Raw genomic sequence first — 21,592 nt, 5'->3', positions numbered from 1 at the left:
AGGGATCGAGCCCCACATCGGGCTCCCTGCTCGGCGGGAAGCCTGCTTCTCCCTCTCTCACTCCCCCTGCTTGTGTTCCCTCTCTCGCTGTGCCTCTGTCAAATAAATAAAATCTTAAAAAAAAAAAAAAAGAAGTCCAAGTGAAGGATGATGGGCCAGGGTTGAGGTGGTGAAGTGATGACAAGTGGACACAGATTCTGGATCTATTTTAAAAGTAAAAATAAAGGATTTAACCATATGACCCAGCAATTTCACACCTAGGTATGTACGGAAGCAAGAGAACTGAAAACAGGTTTTCAAACAAAAATCTGTACACAAATATTCATAGCAGCATCATTCATAATAGTAAAAAAAAATAAATAAAAACAACCCAGATACCCATTAACTGATGAATAGGTCAACAAAATGTAGTATACCCAAACAATGGAATATTATTTGGCCATGAAAAGAAATGAACTCTATTGATATGTGTTACAATATAGATGAGCTTCGAATACATTATGCTAAGTGAAAGAAACCAGACACAGAAGGCCACATATTGTATGATTGTGTTTATAAGAAATGTCCAGAATAGGCAAATCCATAGAGGTAGAAAGCAGTTTGGTGGTTATCAGGGACTGAGGAGAAAGGAGAATGCAGAAGGACTGCTGATTGGTATAAGACTTCTTTTTGGGGTGATGAAAATATTCTAGAATTAAATAGTAATGATGGTTGTACAACACTGTGAATGTACTAGAAGCCACTGAATTGTGTACTTTAAAATGGTTAAAATGATGAATTTTATATTATGTGAATTTTACCTCAATTTAAAAGAAAGTAAAGGGTTTATCAATGGATTTAGATGTGGAGAGTAAGGAAAAGAAAGGGGGCAAGGATGGTGGCTAGAAGGATGGAGTGGCCATTATCTGGGATGGAAAAGTCTATGGATAGGACAGGTTTGGGGAGGAAGATCAGGAATCCAGGTTTGGACAAAAGTTTGAAATATAATTAGATATAGTAGTTTGGAGTTCAAGGAGAGGTCCAGGATGGAGATATAAATTTTGAAGTCAGCATCAGTATGTAGATGGTATATAGAGCCCTAAGGATGGATCAGATCACCATGTTTGTGAGAGTAGATAGAGTGGAGAAGTTCACAGACTGAGTCTAGGGCATTCCAACATTAAAGAGATCAGGAGGCAGATGAGGAGGAACCAAAAAGGGACAAGGAGTGGCTACCAAGGTAGGAGGACAAACAAGTGAATGTGCTGTCCAGAGAGCCAAGAAAAAATGGGGCATTCAACTTGTCAAGTAACATCAGACTTAGCAACATGGAGGTCATTCATGACCTTGACAAGAGTTGCTTCAGTGGAGTAGTTAGGGATAAAGCCTGATTCAAAGGAGAATGGGAGACAAGGAGTACAGAGTTATTTTGATCCTGAGAAGTTTTTGTCAAGAGAAATGGATGGTAGCAAATGGGAGAAGAGACATGAAAGATACTTCTTTTTAAAGTGGACATTTGGTAGCATGTCTGTATGCTGACAGGGTTGATCCATTGAAAAGGGGAGTAATTTGATGCCATGGGGGAGAGGGAGTTGCTGGAGTGATGTCCTTGGGTGCACAAGATGCTACCTACTGCACACATGGAGGGCTGACTTCAGCAGCTCATCTAGAGTAAACAGAAGACGGCAGGAAATATGGATACAGATGCTGGAAGGCCAGTAAATGTGGTGAGAGTTTAGGGGAACTCCCCTCTGGCTGCATTGGGGTTTTTCAGAATAGAAAAGAAGGTCAGCTGCTCTAGGGAGAAGGGAAAGCAGATGTCGATGGTTTTAGGAAAGAGAGGATGTAACATCACCCAGCAGAATAGGAGAATGACTAATAAAGGAAGGGAACAATGTCAGGCAGCAGGAAGGCACAACGGGGTTCAAGGTCAGGAATTTGAAGGGACACCAGTCAGTTTGTTAGTTAGTTACATTACGTTTCTCCTTAACTATGTAACTACGTTACATTAGTTAGTTACGTTTGTTTCTCCAGCCACATTCAGCTGCACAGGTACAAAGAAGGCATGGGCAAATACATGGATTTAACCAAAATTGTGATTTCACCAAGCAAGTGTGATAAAGTGAGAAAGGGACACAGGATCTGAGAATATATGCAAGCGATGATTCTAATGATTGGCCATGGACATGTGCTAGGTAAGAAAAGAGACCAAGATGTTGAGGAATAGGGACAAGAAGCTTAGGATGGATTGAAGAGCCTAGGGAGGAGGGGGAAGGATCAAGGAGCATGGGTGTCAGGTTACAAAAAGGAGTAAACTAGAAAGAGTTCAGGTGGTGGTCAGAGGGTGATGTGCAAGAAACTGAGATAATGAGGGATCATAATTATTGGTGATGACAGGGTCCAGAGGATGAACAAGGGTGGGGGCTGGCCATCAAAGGAACGAAGAGGCCAGGATGTTAGAAGGGTCAAGTGCTTGTATAATGGAATCACTAAGAATGAATTTAGGAACAGAGGTGGAGAGAAGGACAGTGAAACAGAAAAGCACCAAGAAATGCAGGTGAGTGAGTGGCCTGGGGGTCAGTAATGACTGCAACAAGAAGCACTTGTATCTCCACGCCCAGCAATGGTAGGAGAAGAAGTGGGAAGATGTAGGGCATGATGTTGGGGTGCCCATTATAAACAGGGATAAGGAGCCTCAAAAGGGGACTCCTGCTGGACTCAAGGCAGACGGCATGGGTGAGGTTGTGAGTGCTGCAAGGGATGGATGTCCAGGGCTCTCTCCTGATCACTGTGGAAGGAGGCAAGGCAGCCTGGGAGCTGCAGTCTTACTCTGAGAGCAGGACCTGGGGGGCAAGAAGTGTAATTCCCAAAGCAAGGGACTCAGCCATGACCCTGGCAGGGGAAGGGAAGTCTTACTCTGAACACACAAGAGCACTCTCTAGCCTCTCTTTGAAGAGGGGGCATCCAGGAAAAGGGTCTCAGAAGCCAGAAGACTTTGTGCCTTCTGCATACTTTTGGAACCCCCTCTCCATAATGAGCGAGCCTCCCCCACCCCTGCCAATATCTGCACAGTGTTAATAATCATCCCTTATCCGTCTAGTTGATCATTGTACCTCCAGCTTCCAAACACATCAACTGGCCTATAACAAATGTTCCTTTAAATACTTGCCAAATGAAGGAGTTCCTATTTACTGAGCGATCTATGTGCCAGGCACAGTGACAAGGATTTCTCCTACTTTCACAACAACCCAACAACATTGGTATAGTTATCATCCCAATTCACATCTGAGGAACCAAAAGCTTAGAGAGGGGCAGGAACTTACCCAAGGTCACACAGTAAGAGGAATCGAAACTAGATATTACTCCAGCACTGGCCCCCTCAATCACTGCACAGGGGTTATCAAGTGACCAAGGTTGGAAGGACATCCTTCCCAGGACCCATGTAAAGCAGCTCTGGGTCTGGACCAGGAGACCCTCACAAGCTGTCGCCTCCCTCCCTTGCTGGACTCCACACCCAACCACCCATTTTGTTTTGTTCTCTCTCCAAGATCCTCAACTGCTTTCCATCCATTACGATTCAGAAATCTTTATTTTTGTTTCCACCCTAGATGTGAAAAGCTGGCTTGTGATGTTTGGATTTCAGCTTAGCAACATAATTCCTGGCTTCCCAAGAGCCAAAATGTATTTCGTGCCTCCTCCCTATGAATTGTCAGAGAGTCAAGCCAGTGAGAATGGACAGGTAAGCGGAGGTTCCTGCCAAGAATCTGAATGATTGTCCTCATTCCCTATTTTTTTTTAAATAATACATTATATGTCCTCATTCCCTTTTGCAAGCGGAACCACATGGGAGCCAAGGGAATGTCAATAGAAGAGGCAAACATCGGAGCTGGGTATAAAAAGGTGCATGAAACATTGTGACTTCCCAGGAAAGCAAATGTCAGTGCTGTCACTTGTCTGACACAGCACACATTTCTTCCCAACCTCAATTATTACCTTAATTGTGGTATCATTATCTGTTCAGTATATACCCTTGAGTCACTCCTTGATTAACAACAGCACAGAGAAATCTAGCAGCAACCTACCATCTGCACTGCCTACAAGATCATAACCCTTTTGGCTTTTATGGGACGTAATATAACGGTGGTTTGCAGTTTCTATCCCATTAAAGAATATTTTTATGCCTGACATAAAACCTCAGCGTTTTATAGCCCAAATGTATACAGATTAAGTTTTCACAACATAATTTGTGCTTGGGTCTTGCAGCGATGACCGAGAGGTGGTCAATTTCTATTTGGGTGCTGCTGAGACGTCCGGCACGGTCCGACAGGAGGGGTGGGCGTCGGGGTTCGGATAACCCGTTACAGGACAGCGCCCGGCAACATAAAAGTCTAAAAGGTCTCAGCTGCTCTGAATAATCATGCACACTGCGTAACTAGAGAGAGACAAGGAGGAGCTGATGGGTAATTGAGAACAACGTTCTCTCAGTTCTGCCCTGTGGGGACCACTCAGTGGATGAATAGCCATCATTTCTCTCATTTATCTAAGTGCCGTTACCTCCCAAACACAGCCTCTTCCATTATCCCAGTCTGTCCCCCAACCACCAATTGAGATGAGTTGTAATTTGTGAGTAGAGAGTTCAAGGCCAAGGAGATAATGGTGATTTCGTCCCTCTGCAGAACCAGGGCAAAGATCCAAAGCAAATGACTCAAAGTCCGGGGATATTCCCTCTGGCCCACGATGCCAGAACCTCTTAGTCTGGTGCTTCTCAAACATTAATATGCACACAAACCACCTAGGGTGTGTCCTGTTAAGATGCAGCTTCTGACTCAGTAGGTCCGGAGTGAGACCTGAGATCCTGCTTTTCTAACAAGGCAGGTCCTGGCGATTTCTCTGCTGCTAGCCATGCTCTAAGTCGCAAGGTCTTAACCCAAGGAAGTTAATGAATACCCAGGGCATTGGCCTTGAAAAACATCTAGATCACAACAGCAGGGTTTATAGCTTCTCAAAGGAACCCCCCCGCCCTTCAGGTCAGGATATTCCCGGGTCTGAAGTGCGCAAGGCAGCTGCCAAACCATCCGAGAGCAGAGTGACTCTCTCTTCTCCAATAACGGACACACATGGTAAGTGGGTAGGCCTAGGTACAGATGTCAGCAAGGTGGCGAACCTCTGCACTGTCTTTTTAGTCAGGATCATGGTTACAAGGAGACAGGCCACACCATCAGAGCACTGGGAACCAGCCAGCCTGGGCTAGTTTCAAAAGGTAGGACTATATTAGCTCGTGCCATTACCGACAGAAGACTAGTTCTTGCAGGGAGTCCAGGCATTTCCTTGTGGACCCTTTTTTAATGAGCTTCTCGGCCCATGCAAAGAGCTGCCAGGACATCATCTTAGCCTTCTGTGTTTTCTTCTGCCCACAGCTCATTACAGGTGTCCAGCACACAACAGAGAGGCACAATCAGGCCTTCATGGCTCTGGAAGGGCAGGTCATCTCCAAAAAGCTCCATGCCAACATCCGAGAGAAAGCAGGCCACTGGTTTGCCACCACCACCCCCATCATCGGCAAAGGCATCATGTTCGCCATCAAAGAAGGGCAAGTGACCACCGGCGTGTCCAGCATCGCCAGCGAGGACAGCCGCAAGGTAGCTTCCGTGCTGAACAACGCCTACTACCTGGACAAGATGCACTACAGCATCGAGGGCAAGGACACCCACTACTTTGTGAAGATTGGCTCGGCCGATGGCGACCTGGTCACGCTGGGCACCACGATCGGCCGCAAGGTGCTGGAGAGTGGGGTGAATGTGACCGTGTCACAGCCCACACTGCTGGTCAATGGCAGGACTCGAAGGTTCACCAACATTGAATTCCAGTACTCCACGCTGCTGCTCAGCATCCGCTACGGCCTCACCCCCGACACCCTGGATGAAGAGAAGGCCCGCGTCCTGGACCAGGCGAGACAGAGGGCCCTGGGCACCGCCTGGGCCAAGGAGCAGCAGAAAGCCAGGGACGGGAGAGAGGGAAGCCGCCTGTGGACTGAGGGTGAGAAGCAGCAGCTCCTGAGCACAGGACGCGTGCAAGGTTACGAGGGCTATTATGTGCTTCCTGTAGAGCAATACCCAGAGCTTGCAGACAGTAGCAGCAACATCCAGTTTTTAAGACAGAATGAGATGGGAAAGAGGTAACAAAATAATCTGCTGCCATTCCTTGTCTGGATGGCTCAGCAGGAGTAACTGTTATCTCCTCTCCTAAGGAGATGAAGACCTACCAGGGGCACTGAGGCCGGGCTGCTTCAGGATACCAAGTGGCAAGAAAGCTCACATTTTTTGAGTTCAAATGCTACTGTCCAAGCGAGAAGTCCCACAACCTGAAGTAGACTAAAGCCTGGCTGAAAATTCTGAGGAAAACAAAACAAACGAATGAATGAACAAACACACAAAAGTTTCCAAGTTCCCCTAAAATATGACCCACTTGTTCTGGGTCTACACAGAAAAATAACAAAATAAAACAAAAGGACGCAAAATGTCTAAAAGGAACAAAAGAACAAAAAACACAACAAAATAAAAAACACAAAAAATGAAAAGCAAAACATACACACCGACCGAAAAACAAAGACCTGAAGACGAGAAGGCCTCATGTTCTATTACCTCACTCATCCACACGTGAGCGCCGCCGAGACACCCCGCGGGGCCGGCGTCACAGGCCAGCTGAGGAAACCGAATCAGACTGCTTGTTGGACAACTACTACAGACGTTTTCGTTTAAACAAATACAGGTGCATTTAAAAAACACGACTTTGGGGGTGATTTGTGTGTAGCGACCGGGGAGGGGGGGGATAAAAGTGAAAGAGTGAGCACTGGAAATACTTTTTAAAGAAAAAAAAAAAACTAAAAACACACAAAAAAAGGAAATGTCAAAAATCAAAGCGAAATAATACCGTTCAGCACTTAACTCTCAGGTCCCAACTTAGTCGGCCTGAGCTAATTTATTTGAGCGCAGAGTGTAAAATTTAATTCAAAATGGTGGCTATAATCACTGCAGATAAATTTCATACTCTTTTGTCTTTGAAGATTCCATTGTGGACAGTAATATGCAGTTACAGGGTGTAGTCTGTTTAGATTCCGTAGTTTGTGGGTATCAGTTGCAGTAGAGGCGTGGCATCGTGACACTCTTTTGCTAACGGGCACCACTTCAGATCACCCTGTACATACATAAGCCTCAAGGCACAATCACTGTTTCAGATTTAAAAATTATTAGTGTGTTTGTTTGGTCCAGAAACTGAGACAATCACATGACAGTCACCACGAAGAGAGAAAATAAAAAATTAAAAAAAAAAAACCCACAAAAACAACAAAAAAAAAATCCAAAAAAAACAACAAAAAAAAGTCTAATAAGAACTTTGGTACAGGAACTTTTTTGTAATATACATGTATGAATTGTTCATCGAGTTTTTATATTAATTTTAATTTGCTGCTAAGCAAAGACTAGGGACAGGCAAAGATAATTTATGGCAAAGTGTTTAAATTGTTTATACATAAATAAAGTCTCTAAAACTCCTGTGGACACTGGTCTTCTGTGGAAATGCTTTGAGGTGAGGAAAAGGTAGAGGCTGCTGGAGGAATGGGGGTGCTGCCAAGATGCACAGGCTGAGCTGGTATCTCAAACTTTGGGAGGAGCTTTCGTTAGAAGCGGCTCAGTGCTCCCCAAACTGCTCTATATGCTAGAGTGATCTCTGCCTACACCTGCAGTCTCCTCTCTGCGTGGAACAGAGGGGAGAGGAAAGCCTGGACCCGGGGCTGGGGGGCAATGAGGAGCCTCACACCCACCCACACATGGATGGGTCCCTCCAGCCTTCAAGGAACAGCTGGGCTTCTCCCTGAGGCCACGTTCTACCTCTGGGAAGTGCTGGGAGGAAGTGAGGGTAAACACTCTCGCCACACTGGGAGGCGTGCATGTATCTGTGTATGTCTATACTTTCTTCCAGATTCATTTTCCCCCAAACTTGCACACTTGGGGCAACCCAAGTAAGGAGAACACTTACGACTTGGACAAGTTTTTTTTCCATCAAGCCCAAAGTTAGAGTAATATTATCATCAATAGCTAGTATTTATTGATGCTTACTAACGCCAAGGACAGTGCTAAGTGCTCTGCACGCAACATTGTCATTTGACCCTCATCTTTCATTCATTCAGCAGCAGTCTATGGAAAGCTTGTCTTGTGCCAGGTCCTGTGCTAAGTTCTGGGGATAAAGGAGGTGGGTAGACATCAACGTGGGTCCTCGCCTCTTGAAACTTGGGTCAGGAAAGTAGACAAACAATAATCAAAGCATTACACTAAGTAGTGAAAATGGCAGGGGTGTTAAGCGCCAAGAGGCTGTATAAAGCTATGAAAAAAATAACTTAAAAAAACTGAAAATTTAAAAATTTGTTTAGAAAGATGTATAAAGCCATGGAAGCACATAAATGGAGAGGTCACCTAGACTGAGAATGGCCCAGAAGTTGCCGGGGTCTGAAAGTAAGCATTGATCTGGTGAAGAGAGAGGAATGCATTCCGGACCCAGGGCACAAGCATATGCAAAGGGCCAGTGGTGAGCCAGGCTGGAACACAGAAGAGGTTGGCAGGAATCAGAAGATGCACAGATTAAAGAGTGGGGGTCTCTCTCTCTCTCTCTCTCTCTCTCTCTCTCTCTCTCTCTCTTTTGTTTTAATTAAAAACAAGAGGGAGTCTGTTTTAATTTCATAAACCAGTGCTCTGGATGCAGCATGGAGAACAGGTGGGGGAGCCAACATGGTCATCTACCACCTTGGATACGCACTCTCAGAACAGCCTCCAGCTGATCATGGAGTCAGCCTGAACCCTGGTTCGGTGGGAGCTACAAAGGGGTTAGCCACTGTGTTGTGTCTCCCTGGGTAGAAGGAGCCAGTGGGACCAACTATGACAGAGTTCATCACAAGGAAGAAGCCAGTGGGGAGCTCGCTCAACCCAGAGCTCCTCTGCCCCAACCAGACTCTTAGGTGCCAGGTAGACCCAAAGGGGTGGGCACGAAGTGTGGCGCACAGGGAATCCCATGTCACCGGAAATGCACTAGAGCCTGAAACTCTCCTCTTGCATGCCAACCATCTCTGAATTATTCATGAGTTTCCTACTACACCCAGCCCAGTCCAACCCCTCACAACACACACACACACACAAACCCATGACATGGAAGGGGGAGACAGCCTTGTGTAAAGATCCTCTTCTGCCTTTCCTCAGGCTAGTCCTAGAATGACAGGACAGAATGCCTGACCTCTCCCAGGGTATTTGCACCTTGTTACAGAATTCTGGAAAGGCAGTGCAGGGGATCGAGTTGTGTACTCTGAAGTCAGTCTGCCTGGAAACAAATCCTAACTGGACCACTCACTAAACATGGGAGCTGGAGATGGTTATATGTATCAAGTTGGGTACATAGCAGAAACCCAAGATAAGTTAACACAGAAAACTTGAATCCTTACTCATATAGCTGTCCACTGGGGGTCAGGGGTGGGAATGGCTCTGCTCCATGCCGTCACTCAGAGCCCCAGCCTCCTTTCATCTTGTGGCTCAGTCTTCTAGGTGCTCAGAATTTTGACATCCTCTCCACTGAGCTGGTTGAGGGAGAAAGATCCAAGACCATGTGTGTGACTATTTTATTTTTAATGGACCACAACCTGACAAAGATGCCTAGCCCCCCACCTCCACCCTCCTATATCCATGGACCCACCTACTGCAAAGGAGACTAGAAAAATGTCAGCTATGGCCCTTAGAGGAGAAGGAGACTGGGTATTGGTGAGCCCAAGCAGGTTTTGGTATGTAACTCAATGTCCAAGAGTCTCTGTTTCCTCACCCGTATGTGGGGATGGGTGAACACAAGCCTGCTATGATGATTAAATGGCATATTGTATGTATCACTGACATATGCTAAGTCCTCGGGAAATGTTGGTTTTTATTATTTTTAAATCTTTGCTCCAAGCACGGGTTTTCTAAGCATGGAAATTGAGGACTGAGCCATCCGTCATATGGGAGAGATTTTTATGCAGGGGTTGGGAGGAGGGAGGAGGCCCTTCCCTCAAATCCCACTCCATGTGGCCGCCTCCCCTCTCCCAGGCCTCGGGAACATGAACAGGGACTCCCAGTGTGAGACCCTGGCTCACAGCCTCAAGGGCTCTTCAGAAGGGTTGACATTTGGAAGGCTGAAGGTCTCAGCCAGATGAAGACTGGCTCTCTGAGCAGGACACCCATTGGGACATCCACCAACATTCCATCACCAGGCACAATTTTGTCCCTGGCGCTCAGAAGCTGGGCATACAAAGATAAGTCAGTCCATCATGGTCAAGATCTCACCGTCTAAGGTGTGAGGAGGAACAAGCCAATCAATGGGACACCGTGGGCTTAAGGGTACATAAAAGTGATGCCCAAAATGTGAAGCCCAGAGAATACTGCAGGTTCTCTCCATGAGCATTTGTGCTGAGCCTTCCCAGTTGAGAGAATGCCAGTGAGAAAAGCTAGAAGACAGTCTGGACTGAGGAAAGTGTGCTACATGTGGGAGGGAGAAGAAAAAATGCAAGTCCGCCGGGGAGAAGTTCTGAAAGCCTGGAACAGTGGTTACACATGAGCCCCCTGGCAACGTATTAGAATCACCTGGGGGCTTTCTAAACACACCCACGACCTCCAGATCCTGGGTTCTGGACATGGGCAGGCTTCCAAGTTGTAGGCTTCCTACAGCTAGGAAATCCTTCGATTAGCAAAGTGGGGAGAAAAGGGGGGGGGGGGCAGCAGAGAAGCTGGGAGATTGCCCAGCCCAAATGTACCAGCCCAGACGAGGGCCTGAACTGGGGTGACAGGGTGAGGACAGAGGAGAGCTCCCCAGGACACCCATTCCAGAAATGAGGATGAGGTTGTAGAACTCCCTCAGAGGTGGGGACAGTGTCTGTACAAGGTAGAACACCAAGGGCGGGATCATGGGGCCGCTCTGCAGGGAAAGCCTCAGATACACCAACGTCCCTGCTCCCCACCTCACTCCGGTAAAAGGACACAACACCTCCGGAGAAGGGTTTAAGGAGAAGTCTAGCTGAGACTTACCTTCAGGAATCGTCTGAGGGGCTCAAGGAGACACTTTCCAGGATAGTTCTGGTCTACCACACCCACACCCAAGTCCCCTCGTCTATCCTGAGGCAGCTGGGCAGCCTGAACCTCCCCCGACGCCCAGACCAGACACTCTGCCTGCACAGCATCCCTCCCGAACCAAGGCTGCGCCAGCTGGGGTCTCTTCCCCACTGACTTCCCAAAGCCCCACCTTCGCCTGATCACTTCGTCCTGGTAAATGCTGGGCTTGAAGTTTGGCCACTAGATGGCGGCCTTCCCCGTAAAATCTTCCGAGAGCGGCGCCTGGCTGGTCCAGGCTGTTTTATATGCAAAGCACTCTGCAATGCCTTGCACTTAACAAGTGCATATTGAATGGTAAGCTACTATTCAAGAAAAATAACGGAACATTTTTGAATTATGGTCTTTAGAGTCAAAAAAAATCCACTTTAAATCCCACTGCTCTCCTTTCTAGCTAAGCCTGGGCTCTTCTGAAGACTCAGTTTCCTCCCCTGTAAAATGGGTGCAATGCCATCTCGCAGGATTGTTGTGATGAACACCCAGTCTAGCACCTAGCACATGGGGATAGCTATTGGCTGATCACCACTGACTATTATTCTCAGCCTGTAAGGACTGAAGTTGGGCCCCCTGCCCTGAGACTAGCTGCACACACATCCCAGTCCTGAAGCCTGACCTATGAAGGAGTCAAGCTTCCACTGCCCCCCACATCCTCCTACCACATACACTGCATAAAGCAAAAGGGCCTTGCTCTGCTAGCAGACCCTGCGGGTGGGAGGCCCGCAACCTGCCAGGACAACTTTCAGTGGCCATCCTGCCAGAGAGGAACTAGGAATGCCTGGCTTGGGTCCTTTATCTGGGTTCTCAGTTATGAGGGTAACGGAGATAGGACATGACCACCTAGCACCTAAGCCAGCTCCACAGCCCTTGCCTGGTGTCCAGGGTCCCCAGGCCTGGGGAGAACAGAACGGAATCTCCTCTTGCCCGTCCCCACCTGTCTTTAGTGTTCCGTGGGGGTGGCCACCTGCATGAAGCATCCCCTTCATCCTCTCCCCCTCCCCCTTGCTTCTCTGTATCCTTTCAATGGTTCCCCACGCTGGTCTCCTTCTCCCTCTGAACCAGCTCCAGTGTCAGTGAAAGTGATCCCCTTGCACTGATGCATTCATAAACCCTTTTGCCCAAATTAATTGTATTTGAACTTCATCACCCCCTGAGAGACCGTGGGGAGCTTGGGGAGCTGAAGTGACCAGAGGCTACACAATACAACAGGACCCTCCCAGGTGGCTGGAAGTCCTCCTGTTCCCAGTCTACCACCCATTAGTTCCAGTCCCAGGCCACTCCCCACCCCCCACAGCCCCTTACCTTCATGCTATCTCAGCCAAATACAGATTTTATTCAAAGGCAGGGCCCCTGGCCAGAAGCAGTCTGCCGGGTGTCTGTAAGTCAACCACATGAGCTAGAGGAGATGGAGACCATGACCACTGCCTGGCTCTGCCCTCAGGTGGCGTCACTAGATTAATCCGGAGACTAGAGATGCGAGGTGACAGAACCCCAACTCAAAGCAAAAACTGCGAAGTTCAAAAACAGGATGGCTTCAGACATGGTTGGATCCAGGGACTCAAAAGATATCTTTGCTCCACCTCCAGTTCTGCTTCCCTTGGGGTGTGGCTTTATTCCCAGGTGGGCTTTCTCCACATGTGGGAAAGATGATTGCTGGCAGCCCCTCACCTCCATCCCTGTGGGCCCCAAAGAAATGGCGGAGAGACTCTCCCTCTAACTCACAGAGAACTTGAAGGGGCCCCAATCCCATCAGGGCCTTAAAGACAGGGAAAGGGTGGTTCCCCCAAGGAAGACAACTGTCTAGACAGAAACGTGGGAGCTGCTGATATGATATCTACTGAAATCACGCATTTGCGCATTCTATCAACAAACAGTGCCCGGCACATCTTGAGTGTTCGGTTGCCAAAGCCAGGTGCTCGGGATACAAGGATGAATAAAACATAGCCACTCGGGAAGCACTGGGGAGAGAACTGCACAGTGCATGGTGGGGATTTAGGAGGAAGGACATGGATGTGTGCGTAAGTAGTGCATGGGAACAGAGATTGCATCTTAATAGCCAAAAAGGCATCCAGCCCCTCACGGCTTCCCACCCAGGTTCTTGCCCACCTACCATGGGCTGTCCCTTCCCCTGGGAAGACAGGAAGCCTCTTTCCAACACCAGCCTGGAGAACCTCTCCCTGGGCTGAGCTGTGTACAGGGGGCTGGAGGTCCCCCACTTCTTCACTTTCTCCCTCCCTCCTTCAACACATGGGGAGCATGACTTCCCCTCAGTGTCAACCATGTTCTGTAAGGGGAGGTCGTTCTGCCCATTGGACCAGCCTCTGCTCACGTGAAGTTTTCCTCAGTGTGGGCATCAGTAACATTTGGAGCTGGGTGGCTCTGGGAGGCGGGCTGGCGTGTGTCTTGTACAATGTGGGATGTTCAGCAGCAGCCCTGGCTTCTACCCACTAGATGCCAGTAGCGGCCCCCTGCCTAGCTGTGACAATCCAGAATGTCCCCAGACATGGCCAAATGTCTTATGGAGGGGGGAAATCGCCCTCAGTTGAGAACCACTCCACTAGCTCATTCTCACTCTAGCCCCCCCCCCCCCCCCCCCCCCCCCCCCCCCCTCCCCCCCCCGCCCCCCCCCCCAGGCTTCGGAAAGGAGAAACCTCTGCTCTCTGGTTAGGCAGGCTAATTCTCCCTAAGGAGACATTTACCAGTACTCACTGATGTTCATCCAAGGAACACCGCCCAAGCCAGGCGTTCTGGAACTCGGTTAAAGCTCTGCCCTGATTCTCTCTTCTTCTGGGCTCACCACCCAGGACTTACTCAGTAGCTGATTTCATGAGCCCAGTCTGGAGGAGAAAATTGATTGCTCTCCCCTACCCAGATCCTCCATCCACCACCACCCCTCACCAAACTTCCCTGAGGAGGTGCTCCTGCTCAGAAGAAGGCAGAGACACTGAGGATTCCTGAGATAGAGCCGCTGCAGGCTCTGTCTGCGGCAAGGAACAGCCACGTGAGTGTGACGGTGACGAGTGTCAGAGCATTGCACCTGAAAGCACCTTCCCCCAGCACTTGGGGGAAGATGCTAGGACCTGAGATGACCGGGTCAGGTTTTATTTCCTCCTTCCCGTTCTGCCCCTATGCTGCTGGCCACACAGCCCCTGAAATGGAGCATGGAGGATGTCCTAAGAACAGAGAGAAGGCAGGCCAACGACAGGAAGACCTCACCCCACTGCCTCAGGGCCTCAAACCCTGCCTCTCTCTGAGGACCCACACAGCCTGAACTTGGGAGGCGCAAGAACTGCTCTGCTCACAAGACCGCTATGTGGGTCTCTTCCCAGCCCTGTGTTCAGTGCCAGCACCCTGGTGGCTTGAAATGGGCCATAGTGAGGGTTTCTACATCGTGGAAAGCAGTACAGTTCCAGGAGACTGGGGTGGGGTTGTGGTAGTGGGCTAACAAAAGGGAATAAAAATGTCAAAGAGGCTTCTGGAGAAGAAGAGAAAGAGGTGATCCACGGGTTAAGAACTTTCTCAGTTGTACACGGAAACTAGTATAACATTGTGTCAACTACAATTTTGGAAAAAAGCTTTCTCTGTTGACTTCAAGGATGTGGGCACTTTGAAACTCAAGGGTCAGGAACTCAGGCCTGGCACCATTGTAAAATTAATAATAACTGTGGCAGAAGCAGCAAGAGAACGTTTTCTACATTCTTCCAAATTTTAAGGGTGTGTTTAATCAGCTCACAATGACATTGTTTGGGCCACAGTGGGGAACACCCCCTGCAGTGGGCACAGATCCCTCTGTTCCGGGACCCAGACATTCATTCCTCCCCCTTCCCTCCCCTTACCCCCAGCCCCTGGAACATTGCCTGTGGACACCTCAAAATAGTCCATCCCTGCCCTCCCTGAAGGGAGTTGTCTGGTAGGTTACATGTGGGGGGGGGCGGAGTGGAGAGGGCTGTCATCCAGCATCGGGTCGAAACAGGGATACAAAGGCTGGCTGTGCCCCGTGCCCCGGTGAGGAGTTATCCCAGCTCCAGAGCTGGAAAGGGGACTGGTCAAGGCCATCCTCAAGGGGCCATCATAGCTTGACTTCCACCTCTGCCCAATCCTGGTGCCCAATCCTGGGACCTCACTCCCTCCCAGGGGTTCCTGGTGCATGCTCTAAGAAACAGCCTGCACGCAAATCTCCATCCCCGGGATCTTTCCCAGGGGAACTCAACCTAAGACACCCCCACCTGCTCTCACCTCTCAGGAGGGGTGCAACACGGCGTGTTCTGCAGGGGGTAGTTTTATGCACTGTATGATGGGAGGGTCGGGGGAGGAGAGGGAGAAACACGATGAAGACTGCGCACATGTGTTACTGTTTGTTTTCCAAGCCAGCATCTCTATTGAAGGGCATGGCAAGGGCACAGAAGAATATCACCTGTTTGTTGGATTTAGTAACACAGTGGACCTCTGCAGCCACAGCCCCCTGCTCTGTTGGCTCCCTAGAGATCTGAGCATGCAGATACGCACAGGCTCCCTCCCTCCAGGCACAAAACACATGCGCTCCCAAACACACAGCCCACATTCCAGGCCCTGGTTCTTGAGATGGGAAGAAGTCAGCCCAGCTCACCTTTAGTGCAAGAGGTGGAGCTAAAGAATGAGGCTCGGGATCAGCTCCTGGTCACAGCGGAATCCTAGCCTCTAGCACGGGTCACTCACTGGTGCATGACCCTTCGAAGTCCACAGAACACATTCATTCATTTGTTCCTCAAAGGCCCACTGGACTTACTATTCACCAGCTTTCTGGCTCAGAAGCCCCATTTGTGATGCGAGCCCCAGCTGGCTCTTCAGCAGAGGATGCACAGATGGAGAGCTTCCCTATCATGGGGAAAAGGGGAGTTCCTGGCCTCCCCGATGACGGGAGGGCTCTGCTGAGCACACTCCAGGCCGTGGGCCGTGTCCACGCCGGCGGTTCCAAGTGGAGACAGGATCTGCCTCTAACCTCCCTCAGTGATCCCCCTGCCCAACCGAGGGCCTCGCTGATAGCGCTGGTGACCCTTGGCCCTCTTAGGGGCAACCAAGTTACTTATTAACGTGCTGATTGGAAGTGAGTTTCTCTTCTGAGGTGCTCCAGCTAAGCACGAGAACCTGTGCAACGGAGGAGTTTCTTATTCACGTGCCCTCACGGTAGCAGTTACACCATTCACCATTCAGATTCATCTAGAACTTTACCAAGATCCCACGTGCCACTGGACCCTTCTACATTCCTGGGGTGGGCGTTGCTTATGTACACCGGGTATGCCACAGTCTGCGCTTTCATGTCGGGCAGACCAGGGTCTGAATCCTGGCTTACTTAAATTTTGAGGTCAGAAGGGGTGCTGGATATGGCAAATGCCAGTTCAGCGCCTGGAACAGGGTAAGTGCTCAGTCAGTGGCCACAATCATCATTATTGTCCCCCAGAGAAGCCCCTGGTTACAGAGATGAGCCACCTTGGAGGCGAAGCATCATCTGCCTGCTCTCATCCCATCCTCTGGCCCATGGCCATGTCACAGGGCAGACCAGTCTCTGAAGGCCCGTCCCCTTGCCTCAAGGGCTGCCAAATGTATGGGTTTCCTTTTCTGGGTTGGACCTTATGTTTGATCACCATGAAATGACACATAAGACACCAAGAGCCTGAGGCCAGAGAAGGGGCTCCACTTGCCCACCGATCCCTGCTAATCCCATGCAGGTGCAAGTCGTCAGCCTCCCAGGCAATTCTAGTGCCTGTGCTGGATCAGGGGGTAGACATCAGAGGGGCTGCATGCCACCTGCAGATGAGCTCTTAAAGGGACGTCCAGGGAGCTGGCCGAGAAGATGAGCCGGAGAGTGTCTCCATCCTTCTTCTGGGTCAGAAATTGTGACCCACAGTCACATCCAAACCCACATTTCTTTTCCTTAATTTGGAATACAATGGGCAAGTTTCTTCCCTATCTCTGTTTGTTGGCCTTTATAAAGACTTACTATAAAAATGTCAAGCTATATGAAATACATCTGGAGCTCGGACCAGTTGGCTCAACACAAGAGAGAGGACTGTTGGCTGGTTTTCGGTTACAAAGCTGCTCAAAGTCCAATATCAGAAGTTCATAGATAGGAAGGCAAGAGATCATCTTAAGCAACTCAGGGCACACTTTTAGGCAACCTAGTAGTTGCTCTTGCAGTTCAGCCAACATTTATTGAGGTGTATTCCATGCCAGACGCCATGCTGAGAGGAGAGTTGAAGAAAATATAAAATTCCGTACCTTCGATTTTATTTACCGATGAACATTTTTTGCCATATTTGTGTTCTCTCTCCTTCCCTCTGAAATGCTCAGATGGTTGCCAAATCTTTTGAAAGTAAGTTGTAGACATCATGACACTCCACCCTAAATACTCCTGTCTCTGCCTCCCAAGAACAAGGGTTATCCTCCTACATAACTATAGTACTGCGACCACTCGTGAGACATTTAACACTGACATAATATTGTCTAAAATACAGTCCATGTTCACATTTACCCAACTGTCCCAAGGATGTCCTTTGTAGCTTTTTTTTTTTTTAAGTACCCCAGGTTACATTCGAGGATCATTGCTTTTGGCTTCTTCCTCATGATTTGATGGATATAGAACTCTATAAAGAAAGTCAGAGAGCTCTCAAAGACTTTTGAGAAAGAACCTTCAGACTCAAATTAAAAAGCAAAGCCTTCCCTAAGGACCCCTGGGTGCTGCATTCTCATTCCTCACCACAGATGGGCAAATTATTTCATAGAGGGGCATATGGGCTCCTAATTCTTCCAACAGATTAATGCCATCTTCTCCCTACAAGGAGGAAAAAGAATGGTTAAAAGGTGGTGGCAAGGAGTCTTAGGTCCTGATCAGGTGTGTCCTCTAGCACATGCCCGTGTCAATGTGTGCTGGGCCTGTTTTAGGCACTGGGGGGAAAAAAACAACAACCCTGTCCTCACCAATTGGGAGAAAGCGGGGGTGGGGGGAGACAGAAAGAAAATAATAAGGCTAGATCACTAAAGGATAAAGTAGATGGAGGGACACATAACCCAACCTTGGACCGTGAGGAAAGGAGGCGCATCTAAGCTGCCGGCTGAAGTCAAAGGAAGAGTATTCTGAACAGGAGAAATGGCCTGGAAAGCGCATGTGTGCAAGCCACATACTCAAGCTCAGTCCCACAGTGTGAGAACAGAAGGCATGGAACCGAGACTGGAAGAGTGCACTGGGGCTAGCCCAGACTGGACCTTACAACATGCTCTAAGTTGCTGGGACTTTATCCTAAGACCAGTGAAAAGCCACTGAGGGGTTAACATAAGGTGTCCTGGCACATTCTACAGAATGATGGGATAAGTGGGCAGAGGAAGGCCAGTTGGGAGGCTGTATGTGGTGCAGGCAATGGTGGCCCGCACCTAAAGTCGAACAAGTGGAGGGGCGCTCGGCTGGCTCAGTTGGTTAAGCATCCAACTCTTGATCTCAGCTCAGGACTTGATCTCAGCTCAGGTCTTGATCTCATCATGCCCAGCATGGAGCCTACTTAAAAAAAAAAAAAAAAAAGTAGCACAAGTGCAGTTGGAGACAGCAACAGATATATATACTTCGGTGATAGGATCCAAGGCTCTTGAAGGTAGAATGGACATGGGGAAAAAAGAAAAGGGAGAAGTCTAGGATGACACCCAGGTCTTTGTAATTAAAATAATGTTTAGAACAGGGGTAGGTAAACTAAAGCCTGTAGGCCAGAGCTCTGTTTTGTAAATAAAGTTTTATTGACACACAGCCACTTGTTTACATATTGTCTATGGCTGCTTTCCGCTATAAGAGGTGAGTAGTTTCAACAGGGACCATATGGCTTGCAAAGCCGAAAATATTTATTATCTGGTTCTTTATAGAAAACATTTGCCAGGCACCTGGGTGGCTCAGTCGTTAAGCGTCTGCCTTCGGCTCAGGTCATGATCCCAGGGTCCTGGGATCAAGTCCCGCATCGGGCTCCCTGCTCCTTGGAAGCCAGCTTCTCCCTCTGCTTCTCTCTCTCTCTCTCTCCCTCTCTCTCTCCCCCTCTGTCTCTCATGAATAAATAAATAAATAAAAATCTTTAAAAAAAAAAGAAAAGAAAACATTTGCCAACCTCTGTTTTAGATCGCTGTATTCCAGAGATGCCTCAGGAAGAAAAAGGATATTTTAGTCAAATAAAGTTGGGCAATTCTATACCATTTTCTTGGCTACTCACTGTGGATGTAGGTGCACTGAAAGCTCTGAGAAGTCCTGCAGTGAGGAAATCTCTTTATTAAAGTCAACATTTTCCAAATGTATTTGCCTATATTTCAGCTTAACTCTGAAGAATGCACCTGTGGACACTCACCTTGGAAAGATTAGGAGATATTCTGGAGGGGCAAAGATTGGTGAGAATCCAAGTCATGAGATCAGTTAAGACACCATTCAAATAACAAGAATCAGACAAAAGGGCCTGAGCTAGGGCTTAGGTCAAAAAGAAGGAAGAGAGGGCTCCTGGGTGGCTCAGTCATTAAGCGTCTGTCTTTGGCTCGGGTCGTGATCCTGGCGTCCTGGGATCCAGCCCCACATTGGGCTCCCCGCTCGGCGGGAGGCCTGCTTCTCCCTCTCCCACCCCCCCCACTTGTGTTCCTTCTCTTGCTGTGTCTCTTGTCAAATAAATAAATAAAAATCTTTATAAGTAAATAAATAAATAAATAAATAAAATCTTTTTTTAAAAAAAGGAAGAGATTATGGAAGGACATGAATGTAGAATCCTCATTTTCCTACTTAGATAACTGTAGGGAACATGAATTGAGATAGGGACGTGAGAGAGGGGAGGAGGGGAGGAGAAACTAACTTGAGGAAAAGGGGTGAACTCCAGCTTAGACAACTGAGTTTTCTTGGCTCGGAGTAAGCCAGGAACTTCTTCCAGAAAAATTGAATAGGCATACTTTTCCCTAATCCTCCCACCAAGTAAAACCAAGACCTTTGGACATTATACAGAAAACAGGGACATGTGGGTGGCTCAGTCGGTTAAGCATCTGTCTTTGGCTCGGGTCATGATCCCATGGTCCTGGGATCAAGTCCCGCATCGGGCTCCCTGCTCAGTGGGGAGCCTGCTTCGCCCTCTGCCTGCAGCTCCCACTGCTTGTGCTCACGCTCTCTCTGTCAAATAAATTAAATCTTTAAAGAAAAAAAAGAAAGAAGAAAGAAAGAAAGAAAGAAAGAAAGAAAGAAAGAAAGAAAGAAAGAAAGAAACAAAGAAACAAAGAAAGAAAGAAAGAAACAAAGAAAGAAAGAAAGAAAGAAAGAAAGAAAAACAAATGTAAGAAGACCCAAAGTGCAGAAAAGGAGGCAGATGGCTGGGGACCTCAGGACATGAGTTCCCTGGATTTTCTTGTTGCCTCACATATCCCAGACTGAGTGCTAGAGAAACCAAAAACTCAGAAATGTCAATGGGTCCAGACAAAAAATGTTCAGCAAAAGTCAGCCAGAGGACCAGAAAAGGGGCAGACTAGCACACAGAAATCTTTTAGACCATCTTACTCTAGCTAAATACCACAGAAAAAAACGGTGGCCCCACTTTCAGTCACACTAGCAAAGGCCAAGTAGGGACCCTAAACTTCCACCTTTAAGAGGCTTTCATGAAGAGCCCCAACACCCTCCCAGGATTGTGTCAGACAAGGCCAAAGGGTACCCCCCAAGGTGTCAACAAGACCAAGTGGGAATTTGGACTTCCACCTCCACCTGGCAGTAACAGAGTGCCATATCTCCCCACCCCCTGCAACCATTCCCCACCTCTGCTGGAACGGTATCAGAGAAAGCCAGCTAAAACCAGTTTACATAAGATCCGGAGTCTCGGAGCATAACAGAAAAATGACCAGGTTTCAGTCAAAAAAAAAAAAAATCACTCATCAGGGTGCCTGGCTGGCTCAGTCGGTAGAGCATGGGACTCTCAATCTCAGGGGCATGAGTTCAGGCCCCATTTTGGGCATGGAGCCTACTTAAAAATAAATGAATGAATGAATGAATGAATGAATATCACTCATGTTACCAAGAACCAGGGAGATTTCAAATTGAGTGAAAGAAAGACAATCAATAGATGCCAACATTAAAATGATACAGACATACAATAAAAATGCTTCAATGAGTAATGATACAGTTGACACAAAATGAAAAAACAGAAAGCCTCAGCAAAGAAATAAAGGACATAAAGTAGAACCAAATGGAAAGGTTTGAACTGAAAATTTTAACAACTAAAATGGGGGCATCTGGGTGGCTCAGTCAGTTAAGTGACTGCCTTCGGTTTGGGTCAGGATCGCAGGGTCCTGGGATCAAGCCCCACATCAAGCTCCGCATCGGGCTCCCTGCTCAGCAGGGAGCCCACTGCAGGGATCCCACTTCTCCCTTTCCCTCTGCCACTCCCCTTGTGGCAGAGGGAAAAATAAATAAAATAAAATCT

The 21,592-nt window shown here is 48.2% G+C and overlaps 1 protein-coding gene and 1 non-coding gene across 6 annotated transcripts in view; both read left to right on the top strand.

Annotated features, from left to right (window-relative positions):
- Positions 1-7,528, top strand: part of TENM2 (teneurin transmembrane protein 2) — a 1,506,090-nt gene extending 1,498,562 nt beyond the window's left edge. For all 5 annotated transcript variants that reach the window (XM_073890196.1, XM_073890205.1, XM_025867075.2 and 2 more), the window contains 2 exons: positions 3,588-3,718; positions 5,397-7,528. In XM_073890196.1, coding sequence (XP_073746297.1) covers positions 3,588-3,718; positions 5,397-6,158 — 893 coding nt within the window. In that variant the 3' untranslated portion in view covers positions 6,159-7,528. The remainder of the gene's footprint in view (positions 1-3,587; positions 3,719-5,396) is intronic.
- Positions 7,529-21,051: 13,523 nt separating this feature from the next.
- Positions 21,052-21,124, top strand: TRNAE-CUC (transfer RNA glutamic acid (anticodon CUC)). Its single transcript has one exon. It is a non-coding gene; the product is annotated as a tRNA-Glu (tRNA).
- The last annotated feature ends 468 nt before the right edge of the window (positions 21,125-21,592 follow it).

This window comes from Callorhinus ursinus, unplaced genomic scaffold (assembly GCF_003265705.2).
Source record: "Callorhinus ursinus isolate GAN/ISIS: 27379988/994484 unplaced genomic scaffold, GSC_fseal_2.0 scaffold3, whole genome shotgun sequence".
Lineage (NCBI taxonomy): Eukaryota > Metazoa > Chordata > Mammalia > Carnivora > Otariidae > Callorhinus > Callorhinus ursinus.
Note: the sequence above shows the minus strand (reverse complement) of the source record. Positions and strands in the feature narration are given on the sequence as shown.